The sequence below is a fragment of the Aquarana catesbeiana genome, linkage group LG04, assembly GCF_042186555.1.
Source record: "Aquarana catesbeiana isolate 2022-GZ linkage group LG04, ASM4218655v1, whole genome shotgun sequence".
Lineage (NCBI taxonomy): Eukaryota > Metazoa > Chordata > Amphibia > Anura > Ranidae > Aquarana > Aquarana catesbeiana.
The window spans coordinates 148,613,294-148,629,150 of record NC_133327.1 but is presented as its reverse complement, the minus strand read 5'-3'; the positions used below and the strand labels follow the sequence as shown (position 1 = coordinate 148,629,150).

At 42.2% G+C, this 15,857-nt stretch overlaps 1 protein-coding gene across 2 annotated transcripts in view; it reads left to right on the top strand.

Moving 5' to 3' along the window:
* Positions 1-15,625, top strand: part of PER2 (period circadian regulator 2) — a 132,141-nt gene extending 116,516 nt beyond the window's left edge. For both annotated transcript variants that reach the window (XM_073625862.1, XM_073625861.1), the window contains exons 22-23: positions 4,788-4,932; positions 13,427-15,625. In XM_073625862.1, coding sequence (XP_073481963.1) covers positions 4,788-4,932; positions 13,427-13,546 — 265 coding nt within the window. In that variant the 3' untranslated portion in view covers positions 13,547-15,625. The remainder of the gene's footprint in view (positions 1-4,787; positions 4,933-13,426) is intronic.
* The last annotated feature ends 232 nt before the right edge of the window (positions 15,626-15,857 follow it).

The following is a 15,857-nucleotide window of genomic DNA, read 5'->3' as shown; positions in this document are numbered from 1 at the left end:
GGGGTATCTCTCTCTCTTTTCCTCCCCCCCACGGTGGCAGGGGCCTGTCTGGGCACATAAGGCAGTTTAGTTCTTACTGTGCACCTGTGGTGAGCATCCTTGGGAACAGGACAGGTTGTCTCACTGGGATGGTTTCTTCTTTTGTCTCATGGCAGGCCAAGAGCTCTGATCCAGTGGCAAAAAGGAAGTGCCCTTCATGTAAATCCAAGCTACCTGAAGGATGGAAGAAGACGTTATGTCAAGCTTGTATTGATTTGCTAGTTAAAGAAGAAGCTTCTTCCGCTTGCAGCGACTTGATTGCATCTGTTGAAAAAGAACTTGATGCGACTATCCAATCATTTCGCTCTTCACTTGCAAACCCATCCCTGAGTCAGCCTACTACTACCTCACAGTCCTCTCAAGGCTCACTTATAGTCCCGGCGGTGGAGACTGAGGCATCTCCCACCCCAGAGGGATATTCCCCCTCTCAATCTGAGGATTCTGATGAGGGTGAGGAAGGACAAAATTTACCTTCAAAATTTAAATTGTCTTTAGAACAGGTAGATGGCCTGTTAAAAGCAATATATACCACACTGGTTCTGGAGGAGGAAAGAAAGGAGTTATCTCTGCATGATAAAATGTATGCAGGGCTTAGCGAACACAAAAATCGCAATTTCCCAGTACACTCTGTTATTTCTGAAGCTATTAAGAAAGAGTGGACAGAGCCAGAGAGAAAGCCTTTCTTTCCCAAAGCCTTAAAAAGGCGTCTTCCTTTTGATGAAGATCCAGCGGCAGTTTGGAACAAAAACCCCAAACTAGATGCCGCATTTTCCCAAGTCTCGAGGTCAACCGATTTGGCATTCGAGGACATGGGGGTGTTGAGAGATCCCATGGATAAAAGGATGGACCAGCTACTAAAAAGGGCTTGGCAATCCATCATGGAAAATCTTAAACCTGCTATGGCAACTACGGTGGTATCCAGGAATATGGAGTTCTGGTTAGATCAACTTAAGGCCCATATCTCAGCAGACTCACCAAAACAAGAAATTTTGGACTCATTCTCAACTCTGTCTGTCGCATTTATATCTGATGCATCAGCAGAATCAATTAAAATGACAGCTAGATCTGCTGCCCTAGCCAACTCAGCCAGAAGGGCTCTGTGGTTGAAAACTTGGCCGGGGGACGCGGCATCCAAAAACAAGCTGTGTGGGATACCGTTCCTGGGTGACTTGCTTTTTGGACCTGACTTAGATGCGGTTCTAGATAGAACAGCTGATAAAAAGAAGTCTTTTCCCATCAAAAAGAAAAAGCAGCCAGTTAAACGTTTTTTTCGTTCCCAAAGGGCTCAAGAACAAACCAAACCCCAGGAGAAAAGAAAAAATTGGGCATCGCAGAAGGGTAAAGGCAAAGGAAATGTCCTTTTCCATCCTCCTGCAGCCTCCGGTAAAATGCAATGACTTGTGCGTACCAGTGGGGGGAAGGCTTCAAAGTTTCCTTCCCCTTTGGGCCAGCATAACAAAAAGTCTATATATTTTGGACATGCTGTCCCAAGGTTACAGGATAGAGTTATCGGATCGCCCGCCAGAAAGATTCTTTGTAACAAACCTACCAAGGGATCTAACAAAGGCTCTGGCCATGAAGAACCTTTTAAAGGATCTGAGGCACCAGAGGGTAGTGATACCAGTATCCCCAGAAGAACAGGGTCAGGGTTTCTATTCACACATCTTTCTGATAAGAAAACCATCCGGAAACTTCCGTCTTATCCTCAATCTAAAACCCCTGAACAAGTCAGTCCTATACAAAAAGTTTTGTATGGACTCAATTTTCACTGTCAGGAACATTCTGACAAAAGATTGTTTTATGGCATCAATCGATCTGAGAGATGCTTATCTTCAGATTCCTGTAGCACCTCAGTCCCAGAAGTTCCTGAGGTTTGCGGTGAATATGGACAAAGAGATTATACATCTTCAGTTCAGGGCCCTTCCCTTCGGCCTGTCGTCGGCTCCTCGTATTTTTACGAAGATAATGGCGGAAGCTCTCGCCCCTCTTCGACTCCAGAGGATTGCGGTAATTCCATATCTGGACGACCTCCTCTTTTTTGCCCCATCCAGGGAAAAGTTGCAGGAGGGTTTGAACATAGCCCGCAGTCATTTGGAGTCACTAGGGTGGATAGTGAATGTTCAAAAATCAAATTTTGTCCCAGCTCAGCAAGTACTGTTTCTGGGTTACTTGATAGATTCGGTGGAGCAAAAGATTTTTCTCCCAGAAGAGAAAAAGATCAAGGTCCAAAGGGTAATAACGGCACTACAAACAAATCAACTGATTTCAGTCCAAAAGGTTATGTCGGCTCTGGGGACATTAACCTCTTCCATGCCAGCCATCCAATGGGCAAGGCTGCATTTCAGGACTCTCCAGAGGTTCCTTCTAAAGACATGGAACCACAGGACAGAGAGTTTGGATACAAAAATAAAGATCCCCACCAGAGTCAAACGTTCACTTTGGTGGTGGAAAAGTCAGGTGGTACTGCAAAGAGGTCTTCTTTGGTCTTTTCCGACCGGAAAAGTGGTCACAACAGACACCAGTTTGCAGGGATGGGGGGCCCACATGGGTCAGACCTTAGCGCAGGGAACATGGTCCCACTTCGAGGCCCAAAAATCCTCAAATTGGAGAGAGCTGAAAGCGGTTGCCCTAGCATTAGCTTTCTTCTCTCAAAACCTCATAGGTTGCCATGTCCAGATTTTGTCGGAAAATGCCACTACCATAGCCTACCTGAACAAACAGGGAGGCACAAGAAGCAGGGCTCTTCACTTACTCTCAGAGATTCTGGAGTGGGCGGAGAACCACTTACTATCTCTATCCGCAGTTCATCTAAAAGGCACATTAAACGAAGTAGCGGATTATCTGAGCAGACAGAAAGTTCAGGAATCAGAGTGGAGTCTGAACAGGAAGGTGTTTGCGTTAATCACCAGTGTTTGGGGCCTTCCGCAGGTAGACCTGTTTGCTTCAAAACAAAACACGCAGCTCCCAAATTTTTTCTCCCTTCAGAGAGACAATTGCTCTCAGGGGATAGATGCTCTGGCACATCCGTGGGATTTTCACCTAGGGTATGCTTTTCCTCCATTCAGGTTAATCCCTCTAGTGTTGAGAAAAATTCTGAGAGAGAGAGTATCAATAATTTTGATTACTCCATATTGGCCAAAGAGCTTGGTTTTCCACAATTCTTCAGTTGGCAATCAAACCATGTTGGCATCTTCCGCTCAGTCAGGATCTGTTGATTCAGGGGCCAGTGCATCATCCAGATGTAGGCAGGTTAAAACTCACTGCCTGGTATCTGAGGAGCAGTTAATGAGAAGCAAAGGCTTTTCAGAACGTTTAACTTCTACGTTGCTTTCCAGTAGGAAAAAGGTAACCAGGGATATTTACGCCAAAGTATGGAAAGTCTATGTTTCTTTCTGTCATTCTGAACATAGGGAGGTTAAAGATCTAGTTTCAGTGCTGGAGTTTTTGCAAAAAGGTGCAGACAAGAATCTGGCGCTCAGCACTCTTTAGGTGCAGGTGGCCGCCTTGGGAGTTTATCTGGAGAGATCCTTATCTTCAGAAACTCTGATCATGAGATTTTTCAAAGCACTTTCCAGGTCTAGACCGGTCCCGGTGAGGCATTTCCCAAATTGGGATCTCTCGGTGGTTCTGCAATCTCTGGCAAAAGAACCATTTGAGCCTTTACAGGCCATATCCCTAAAGAATTTAACTTTGAAGACTATTTTTCTGGTCGCACTTACTTCAGCAAGAAGGATTAGTGAACTGCACGCCCTATCAGTAAAAGAGCCTTTTTTGTCCGTTTTTCCTGATAGAGTTGTCCTTAAAGTAGATACAGGGTTTTTGCCAAAAATTGCAAGCTTTAGTAACAGGTCTCAGGAGGTTACTCTACCAACCTTTTGTGCTAACCCTTCGGGTGCAAAGGAAGAGCAGTTTCACAATTTAGACGTAAGACGTATCCTATTACATTATTTGGAAGTAACAGGAGGGTTTAGAGTTTCAGATTCATTATTTGTTCTTTTTTCTGGAAACAAAAAAAGGCCAACAAGCATTGAAAGCATCATTGGCTAGATGGCTTAAGACAGCTATTTCTGTAGCCTATTCTCAAATGGGTTTATCTTCCCTGCTGGGAATTAGGGCTCATTCAACGAGAGCCCAGGCCACTACATGGGCAGAAAGAGCTGGTGCCACCCCAGATCAGATTTGTAAGGCGGCTACGTGGTCAAGCTACTTAACGTTTGTCCGTCATTACAGACTGGATCTCCTATCAGCAGGGGATCAGGCTTTTGGCAGAAAGGTTCTGCAGGCTGTGGTCCCTCCCTAGGGGGGTAAGTCTCTATTATCCTCTCAAGTGCTGTCCTGAAAGACGATATGGGAAAATTCAAGTTAGACTTACCGGTAACTTGTTTTCCTTGAGTCTTTCAGGACAGCAGCATCCCGCCCTATTGTTTATATATATATATATACTGTGACTAATCATATCTCGATTATGTGTTCCAGTTTGGGGCCGGAGGTACTCTACTACTACTACTGACAATGTGTGGAAAGGAGCCTCCTTTTTAAAGTTTGGTGGAAGAGGTGTTTCCTGTTTGCAAGAGGAGGAGTCACTCTCTCAAGTGCTGTCCTAAAAGACTCAAGGAAAACAAGTTACCGGTAAGTCTAACTTGAATTTTCGTATAGCGTGGTGAGGTTGCCTGTGGCAAGTCAGGCCAGCAGGCTTTTTGTATGTATATGCTAACTTGGTGTGCTTTGTTTTTGTTTTTTTTTTTTAGTGACGTTGATTCAGTCTTGCGAGAGGATAGGAAAAAGCTGAAATCTATGCAGAAACTTCAGCCACGCTTTACAGAAGATCAGTGCAAGGAATTGGGGGAGATCCATCCATGGATACAGAGGGGAGGATTTCCTTGGGCAGTAGAGGTGATAGTAACTATTTATGATCATTTTGGGCTTCTGCAAATGTGTTTACTGGGGACCCCTCATGTTCTCCAGGTTAGCCTGCTATTGTTGTGGATGTATAAATAACCATAATCCCATAAATTCTGTTTGCCATAGTATTAAACAAATGAATGGCATCTCACATGCGAGTCCCGCGATTTTGTCATTCGCACATCAGCGCTTTCAAATCGCGGGCAGATTCGCAGCAAATTCCCATGGTTCAAAATGCTGAAATGTGAATGCAGCCTAAGAGTAATGAGAGTTGCTAAGCCATTGTCAACCTGCAAGAGACATCTTTGATATCAAAAGGTATTCTTCTAATATTTTTCACCCACTTCTTCCCCTGTTGAGCCCACACCCAAAGATCGGCAGTCACTTGCGATTAGAGACAGATGTCTTCCCTTGGATAAAGATAAGGACAGACTACTGTCCCTAACCACAGGTAACTGCTGGGTGTGCAGATACATGCTCACAGCCGCAAACCCCTCCAGCTCCTTTAAGCCTGTCATTAAAGGTGATGTGCAGGATTATAAAAAAACAAATCTACATATATACCTCCCTACTGCAGCATCTATCTATCCAGTGCAAGCTGTCCACTGCTGGCTCTTAGCCAGAGGACTGAGTGACTGATGATTACCCAGTTCTCGGTCTTCACCGACAGTGGCGATTATCAGTCACCAGTTCTCTGCTTTGTTATTCCAGAGCTTACTGGAGCACTGGGCAGGAGAGGGGACGGGACAGGAGCCAGTGGCTCACGCTTTTTGTGGCTAGAGGCTGAGCCAGCTGCCTGTAAGGCATCTGGGTGGATTCAGAAATTGTCAGGATCCATCCAGAGTGTGGAGCGGGTCTGTGACATCAGTCAGCAGCGGGCTTTAACCTGATTCTGGCTCACATGAGAGCACAAGTAGTGCACTTCTCTGACCCACATGAGAAGCATGGCTAAAAGGGTCATGGCCATAATTCTCTTAAGTTGTACACTCTAATAGCTGCCACCGATCGGAACATCTGGGATCCCGGCTGCAGGTATACTTACCACAGTATGGCCTTTTAGATGATGCGAATGAGGCCTTAGAGCAGTGTTTCTCAATTCCAGTCCTCAAGGCTCACCAATAAGTAATGTTTTCAGGCCTTCCATTATTTTGCACAGGTGATTTGATCAGTTTCACTGCCTTAGTAATTACCACAGCCATCTGAGGGAAATCCTGAAAACATGACCTGTTGTTGCGCCTTGAGGACTGGAACTGAGAAACCCTGCCTTGAAATGTACTTTTTAATTGCGCCCAGTTTACTATAAGCATCAACAAGTATCTTAATTTATTGACTGCATACATTCACATTGTAAACAAAGTAGAATACGGTCTGTAATATGCCCTGGCCTCACTATTCATGTCGGTTTACTTTACATTTTACAGATCTTGAGCTGTGTTTAGGCACAACTGTGTAAACTACATACGTTGTAATATTTTCTGTTGTTGAAATAACATGCAGTGCCTAAGAGAATATCATATTTGCACCCCACTATAATAATGATCTGAGCATTGCCAGGCTTTTTACACTCACACTTAAGAGAGGCAGCTTTTAGTCAGATTCTGGACCACAGTTGTAATGTAAACCAAGTTCTGCTAGTTAATTCGCTAATCGGCTTGTCTTCGGCAGAAGCTATAATTGGCTACAGGATAAGTCTGACCTGGAAATAGCTGGGTCTGTCTGGGACATCTTACATTTTGGTACATGTTTAGCCTGACCTGAGAAACTAGTGTTTATCTAGGAAGCCAGTTGGAGGTATTTGTGTGCACTCACACATGGGCTTGACAGGTGATGATGGTCTTGTAAACAGAACATGGTGGGATTATCTCCTTTATGATTAGTACTCTACTGTTGGGGGGGGGGGGGGGGGGGGGTCTCGGGGGTCAGCTAGTTCTGAGAATCTGGATAAGGTGTTTGCAACTACTTTCTGTAGTTTAAGTATAAACTTTGTTACCGTTAAGACCCATCTGTTGTGTTCGTTTTATTTTCTCTATTTATAGAACATTGACATAGTCATAGAGACATGTTCATCAGTCTCTGCCCTGTACAAGATTACAGTCTTAAGCTTGCCGTACACTGTTGTTCTTTTTCACTTAGCCAGTGGGCTAAACAACAAAAAAAAATTCCTCCATCCACATAAATCCCCCACCAAAATATTGTATTCTGACAGCGGCACTTGGCACTGCCAGAATACACTGATCAGCTGCATCCAATAAAACATTTTCAAAAATGCTCCTTTTGACAGAGGTCAATCGGGCTGGGATGGCCACACCCTAATAGAAATTTTGCTGGTCCCTGCGAAACCTTCCAAACTACGATCAGTGTATGGGAAATTAACAGTTTACTATTTTGATTGTGGGAGGGAAGCAGAACACCTAGATACCAGAGGGAGCACATACTTATGCTTACATTTGAATTTCAGTCCTAGTATACCTTAACGTTGTTTATGAGAATGTTAAGAGTTTTTTAACCATGTGCTGACCAGCAATTTACCAGTACGTTGCTGTATTGAATGGGCATATCTCGGTCATTGCTGCAACAAGGATCAAGATATAATCTTTTAGGGCCGCCGATTCCCTTCAAAGTAAAAGTAATCCTATCGGCTAAGAAGCCGCTGGGTTACTTTTATAGGTGGCAGAAAAGGGTCCTACCCTCTCCCGACGCTGACTTTACCGGGCTCTCCCTTGCGATCAGGGAGCCTTGTAAGGATGTGACCGGTGGCATCTGGTTCCTGGGACACACTAAGAGCAAATGATGATGTTCATCCTGCTGTGTGATGTCCGAAACGGGAAGCAATGAGGATTTAGTCACTTTCAGGTTTTCATGTAAACAAGCAGTTGCTGACTTGAACATGCATCTGATCTTGGTTTTGGAGGACAGAGGACAGATCTGGGGTCCCCTGATCTCTTCATAAACAGGACTTGTCACGGACCATGCTATCACAAGGGATGATGTTCATTCCTTCTGATAGCGATAAGAGAAAAAAACAATAAAGCTACAATGTAATGTGTTTTTAAGCGCCCCTGTTCCCCCATGCTTGTGCGCAAATGCGAACACGCACGTAGTTCCTGCACACAAGTAAACCGCAATCACGCCACACAGATTGGGTATCATCGTGAAGGTCAGAGCAAGGTATTTAATTATAGCACCAGAACTCCTCTGTAACTCTAAACTGGTAACCTGTAAAGGCTTTTAAATCATCACCTACAGTGAGGGAAAAAAGTATTTGATCCCCTGTTGATTTTGTACGTTTGCCCACTGACACATGATCAGTCTATAATTTTAATGGTAGGTTTATTTTAAAAGTGAGACAGAATAACAAAAAGAACCCCCAGAAAAACGCATTTCAAAAATGTTCTGAATTGATTTGCATTTTAATGAGTCAATTAAGTATTTGACCCCTTTGCAAAACATGACTTAGTACCTGGTGGCAAAACCCTTGTTGGCAATCAGAGGTTAGACGTTTCTTTTAGTTGGTCACCAGGTTTGCACAACTAAATTTTGTCCCTCTCCTCTTTGTAGACACTCTAAGTCATTAGGGTTTCGAGGCTGACGTTTGGTAACGTGAACCTTTAGCTCCCTCCATATATTTTCCATGGAATTAAGGTCTGGAGACTGGCATTAAGTGCTTCTTCTTGAGCCACTCCTTTGTTGCCTTGGCCGTGTGTTTTGGGTTGTTGTCATGCTGGAATACCCATACGCCTCCCATTTTCAATGCCCTGGCTGAGGGAAGGAGGTTTTCGCCCAAGATTTGACGGTACATGACCTCGGCCATCGTTCTTTGGGTCATAGGCAGAATTCCTCCTCCTCCAAACACGTTGAGTTGATCCCAAAGAGCTTGATTTTAGTCTTATCTGACCACAACACTTTCACCCAGGTCACCTCTAAATCATTCAGATTTTCATTAGTAAACTTCAAACGGGCCTGTACATGTGCTTTCTTGAGCAGGGGGACCTTGCGAGTACTGCAGGATTTCAGTCCTTCACGGCATAGTGCAGTGATGGTGAACCTCGGCACCCCAGATGTTTTGGAACTACATTTCCCATGATGCTCCACTACACTGCAGAGTGCCAGAGCATCATGGGAAATGTAGTTCCAAAACATCTGGGGTGCTGAGGTTCACCATCACTGGCATAGTGTGTTACCAGTTTTCTTGGTGACTATGGTCCCCAACTGCCTTGAGATCATTGACCAGATTCTCCGTGTAGTTCTGGGCTGATTCCTCACCGTTCTCATGATCATTGAAACTCCACGAGGCGAGATCTTGCATTGAGCTCCAGACCGAGGGAGATTGACAGTTATTTTGTGTTTCTTCCATTTGTGAATTATCGCACCAACTGTTGTCAACCTCTCACCTGCTTGGCGATGGTCTAGTTGCCCATTCCAGCCTTGTATAGGTTTACAATCTTGTCCCTGACATCCTTGGACAGTTCTTGGGTCTTGGTCATGGTGGAGAGATTGTAATCTGATTGCTTCTGTGGACTGGTGTCTTTTATACACGTAACAAGCTGAGATTAGGGGCACTCCCTTTAAGAGTGCTCCTAATCTCCGCTTGTTACCCGTATAGAAGACACCTGGGAGCCAGAAATCTTGCTGAAAGGGGATGAAATGCTTATTTCATTTATTGACCTGCAAATCAGTTCATAACTTTTTTGAAATGTGTATAACTAGATGTTTGTTGTTCTGTCTTTCACTGTTAAAATAAACCTACCATTAAAATTATAGCTGATCATTTCTTTGTCAGTGGGCAAATGGAAAAAAGTCAGCAGGGGATCAAATATTTTTTTCCCCCTCGCTGTATGGAAATGTTTAGGTACCTGTAGTTTGGCAGTGTTCCATGGGCAAATGCAGCTTTAAAGTGTTACATGTTTGGTATCTATCTGCTCGGCGTAACATCATCTTTTATATTGTACCAAACAATTGGGTATTATATTGTGTTTTGGTGCATTAAAATTCATTGAAATGTATTTTGGGCTGGTGCTCAAGTGGTTAAATTATAAACTGTTTAAGATGAGAATGTTTATGATCTTAAGATAATAGTATATGTAGCAGATTTGATCAAGAAATAGCATGGTTTCCAGTTAATATGCTAACCATGCAAAAAGCAGTCTTATAATTTACCCACTGCAGCCTTGTACAAGATTTGGTAGTTTGCAGGGATAGATGCTGTGATTGGCTACCAAGACAAAAAGATAACATAAATTGTCCTTTCCTCTTTTCATATCCAGCTACCCCTGATGTGCAAATGTTAGAGAAAAATTGCTAAATTAACTTTTTTTTTTGTCCAGTATGCTTATGATTGATTACAAAAAATCCTCTTTAAAAAAAAAAAAAAAAAAAAAAAAAAGCTTAACCACTTTAAGACCGTCCCATAACAGTGTTATTGCTACAGGCCGGCTCTCCTGTGCAGAATCGCGTATATATACATGATTCTGCTTTTCCGCCTGCAGGAGGCGCCCCATTTTTGCTGTGATTATTCACAGCAGAAGCCGGTCTGCGGGTGCCGAGCATTGGATGTCCGCCGGCACCCGCTGATCGTCGGTAATACACAAAGAACTGAGATCTGCCTAACGAGGGAAGGAATAGTTTTGTGTTCCCGCAAAGCGAACAAAATTAATCTCTTCCCTTGGTAAAAGCACCTAGCATAGTGCACATTAACACTGGCTAGGCAAACAGTTAACCCTTTGATCACACTAGATGTATAACCCCTTCCCAGCCAGTGTCATTAGTACACTGACTGCAATATCACAGTCCTGCTATAAGTCGCTGATCAGCGCCATTACTAGTTTATAAAAAAATTCCATAAATGTATCCCATAGTTTTGTAGACACTATATATTCACATAAACCAATCAGTGTACGCTTATTGGGGTTTTTTTAACCAAAAACATGTAGCAGAATATTTTTTCGCCTAAAATTATAAATAAAGATTATTTAAGAATTATTTATAAAAAATGATATGCGTTTGTAGCGCAGAAAATAAAAACTAAGTGGTGCTCATATACCACTGAAAGAAAGCTCTATTTGTGGGTAAAAAAGGACAAACATTTTATTCGGGTACAGCGTTGCATGCCTGCGCTATTGTCAGTTAAAGTAATGCAGTGCTGTATTGCGAAAAATGGCCTGGTCATGAAGGGATAAACCTTCCGGAGGTCAAGTGGTTAAAGAGCCCCATCTTATAGTCTCACTGCTGCTCGCAGCAAAAGTGTTCCTGGTTATTGCCTTGTAATTGCATGTTGCATAACTGTGGTACTCAAGTGTACAGATCGCACTGCCAGTCCCCAGAGACAGTCGGGTTGTTTAAAGGAGTGAAGTTTTGCTGTGTTCACTTTAAACATCTAATAATGTACAGAATAAAAAAACAAGAACTTGCTGTTCACGTTTTTGGATAATTCAAGTGAATCTTCAATCTGAGTGAAAATTCTTCATTCCTTTAGTAAATCAACCTGAATATCTAGCTTTTGGTGTCAAAAACTGCAATATATGCATTCTGAGTGGCCCTTGAAGGAGCTGCAGTTGAAATAAAAAGCTGTAAAGTTAAAAATGATAAGCGGTTAAAGGAGAACTATACTCACCTTTGTTCCAGTGATGCTCAGTTCCAGTGCAACCTGCCAGCCACCGATATCTTGGGGCATTGATTGCCAGCTGCTGTCATGGCCAAGCTGAGATGATTGTTACTCATGTGCATGTGTGGGAGTTCAGTGAACTCAGCATTGCTGAAGTTTTACAGTGAGCTGAATTTGTACAGCTCCCTGTACAGGGGTGGACAGGCAGGTAAGGAACTTTAATGCAGAAGAGATCTAGCATATCACTTATGCATTCAAAATCCTGCTTGTTGTCCCATGTTTTGTTTTTTTCATAAAGTTTCACTTTACAGTTCATCTATTACATTTGTTAAATTCCCTTGCTTTGCTTTCTGGAAGAGCAGTACTAACTCCACAATGTCATGGTTTTCAGATGGGTATACGTAAATATGTATAAAAAATTATGCACTTGCAAATTTAAGGAAGCTTAAAGCGGTTGTATAGTCAAAATTTTAACTTTTACCTACAGGTAAGCCTATAATAAGGCTTACCTGTGGGTAAAAAAAAAAATATCTCCTAAACCTGTACGGTTTAGGAGATATTCCCCTTGCAATGAGCCGCTGGCTGCAGTGGCTCATGCGCACAGGGGATTCTCGGCTGAAAGCCCGGCAGATGCCGGACCTTGCCGGAAAGAAGTCTCCAGCGTGCACGAGTGACGACATCGCGGCTCCAGCCACTCACAGCGCTGGAGCCGTGATACCCGGAAGACACGCCGAGGCAACATGTCAGCAACCTCGGTGTGGACCAGGTAAGATACCGATGCCTAGTTCTAAGGTAAGTATTTTATAATGAGCTAGTATGCGGTGCCTTTTACCTTACAGGTGTATATAAAAAAAAAAAAAGTGTCAGCGGGTTTACTATCGCTTTTTAACCTTGATCATTTATGGACCAGTCATTGGCATCATTTAATTTAAAAGAACACTTCCTTTTGGGGATAAAATAGTACAACATACATATGTGCTACACAGCTATTTGATAATTTACCATTAATAAAAATGACTGCTTTGTTTCAGTCTGTAGTATTTCTAATTTTTAAAGTGCTCATGCATATTATTGCTGTGGGTTAGTGTATGCATGTTAAACTGTATTATGTTAAGGCAGTCCTTTCATTTGAATGAGCTACCTAACACAGTAAAACACACTAGTGATGGTGCATGTACCATTTGACAGCGCAGTGCATGCCTGTCGGCAAGGTGCATTGGGCCCTAAAACTTGATGTTGGTGTACAGAATGCCCCCTCCAAATCCTGTTTCCTGCTTGTATGTTTGACTCGCTGCTCAGGATACAGAGCCATATTTTTAGGAATCCCCAGTTTATATTCTCTATGGTCTGTCCTTTTATAGGGTTGTAGTCACTGCAGATTCTTACATATTAACTTTGATGTTGCTTAGACAATTATAATGTAGCACAGCCTTCCTATTCTGAAATCTGTTTTAAAAAGGGCATTGTGACACAAAACTAGTTTTCGTTAAAAAAACAAGAAAAAAGCTTCTGGATGGAATTTTGTTTTACTCAGCAAAACTGGAGATACATTTTAAACTAGTGGAGGGTCACAACAATGAGTGAGAGGGGCACACGTGGCCCAAAGAACAGTGGTTTGACATGAGTAGAAACCATTCAAAGAGGAAATGTGACGTTCTAATTTCATGGGATATTCGTAGGAAGACTGTATAATAAAATTGATGCGCCCCATTCTGCATTAAGCTGACAACATGTGTCAAGAGTTTATCCAGAGTTTGTGTTTTTTTTTTTTAAGTATATTTTCAATATGTTTTCTTTCCCCTGTTCCCAGCAGTGCTTGTACAGAGCCTGTTATATTGTATAGTTCTTACCATAAGAAATAACTTATGTTTTGTTTTATTACAGGGTTGTGTTTTCTGCAAGGAGAAGGGTGCAGATTGTTCAGAGTACACAGAGACCATACAAGAGCTGGAGCTCAGTGGAATCATGGAATCGTGTGATTTAATGCTGCATATCATGATGTAATGACCTCAAATAATGGTATATTCAATTACCTGGCCTGTTTGTCAAAGCTGCCATTGCGTGGTCATCCGATCTCCCACCAGGTCCCAAGCTGAGATTTGCCATTACATCTCTACAGCCCCATGTAGTCCTTTTCTTGTCAGAACTTAGTACCTATGGGGTCTTTTTTAAACCCTGAAACTTGGTTCCAGTTTTTAATCAGGTTTTCAGTATACAGTAAATGCTGATATGATATTCTGTACAGTTTTATTTATTAAAACATGAAGGATTTTTCTATTTTCTCATCTGGTCTCCCCAGTCTGTAATGAAACACTGGACTACTATATGTAAATGTCTTTGCCCAGTAGAAATAGGCCTGTTTTTTATGAACATGTATAAGCTACTTTCTAAAATGCCTATTTTTAAATGTTTGATAAATACAGTCTTTGTATGCTTTTGGAAACAAAATGCTATCTTGAAGCAATGCATTCTTTGGAAGAGGTTTTAAATGTGTTTTTTTTTAATTCCTTCAAATACATTTATTCCTTCAACCCGTGAAATGTGATTTGGAACATAAAGCACTGTCGCCTTACTTGCCTATGCTCATCCCAGCACTGGATGTTTTCATCACTGAAATCTTTACAGCTTTTGGTATTCTTAATTTCAGCCTGCACCATCTACAGGCTGTATAGTCACTGAATGAAGTCTGTCAGCTTTCTAGTAAGTGAATGGAGCACCAACTTTCGGTCTTTTCCATTACTGAACAGAACACCATATACATGCTTTTCAGTTACAGAATGATGCACCCACTGCATAATTATCAGCTAATAAACAGAGCCTCCTCTCGATCCTTTCCAATTATCGAATGGAGCACCAGCTACTGGCTTTCCAATGACTGAACAGAACACTAGCTACATGCTTTTCAGTTATTGAATGGAGCACCCACTGCATAATTGTTACTGAATGGAGTACCTTCTAAGTGATTAACAGTTACTGAATGGAGAGCCGTCAGCAGGCTTTCTTATAATTAAGGATATAAGACATGCTTATAGATTCAATGCCAGAATACGCAGTCCAGTTGTTGAGTTATGGATGGATACTCTGCACAGATTTCTTCACCTGTGAATGCCATAGATGCAATGCTGTGTCTTAGCTATGTGGTCTTAGGTTAGCAAAAAGACTATTTCATTATATGAGGGGCAGGGCTATCAGTTGAGATAGGACTCCATGCACCTTAGTTACTGTACAGCAGCTACCGAGTTTGCCTCCTCTTCATAGCTGCTGCTCCATAGTCCCAAATACTTTGTGCAAGTTGTGTGTGAAAGTGCAAACCACTGTGCCTGTCTGTATAAATCATGTACATTGATATTGTGTATTATGTTCAGAAATACAGAGATAGTGGCATGTGTCATTGTAGCAGAATGAATATACAGCACTGCAATGTGGAAACATGAATGAGATGTGACAAGTGTTATTGTATCATCAGATACACCAGGTGTCTTCCACCGTGTTCAGTGATGTGTACACGAAGTCTCCTGTCAAAGGATGTAAACAGATGTAGCTTGGAATCTGCCCCTGTATATTCTAGCCCTAGTGTAACTCGGCTTTAATATGGTAAAGCTAAAAACACTACAATAGTCAAACTCACATTGTGTGAAGCTAGATACAGCATAAGGATTCCACTGTGGCTACACTCCTAAAACCACTTTAAGAACCCGACAGGGGTAGGGGGAGCCGGGGACGTTCAGCCTAGCTGCCTGTACCCTGGCAGCACATCCGAGGCTATCCACCACCACGCTCGACGCGCAGATCCTAATGCGTATGCACCCTTTGACTTGTCCAATTATCACCAATGGCTGGAGGGCTATACTAAACTGTTGATCAGCACACCTGCTAGTTTTTTCTCGTGTATGTGTGTTTTTTTTTTTTTTTGTTTTTTGTTTTGTTTTGTTTTTTTATTCTATTACTATCGACTGTTACTTTCCAACACCTCGTGACCAAATCTTACAATGTCATTGTTTATATTCTGTTTGTCCCTGACCTTGTTATGTCTTGTCTGTTACTTGGTAAAGAAATGCCAGTAAAATAACATTCTATTTTTTAGCTTGGCTTGTGTAATCTTTGTACAGGGTAATTGAATACAATGATATTTGCACAATGACTCTTAAAATGTTTTCCAAAATCCTCTAAGGATGCCTCTACAAACTGATATTTATTTTCCCAAAGCACCATGTGTTAAAAAGAATCAGTTATCAAACAAGGTAGAGGTTACTGTAGCTGTGTACCATTTTCTTACAAGAAAAATCTGAAAAATACTGCGTATGATCAGAAACGA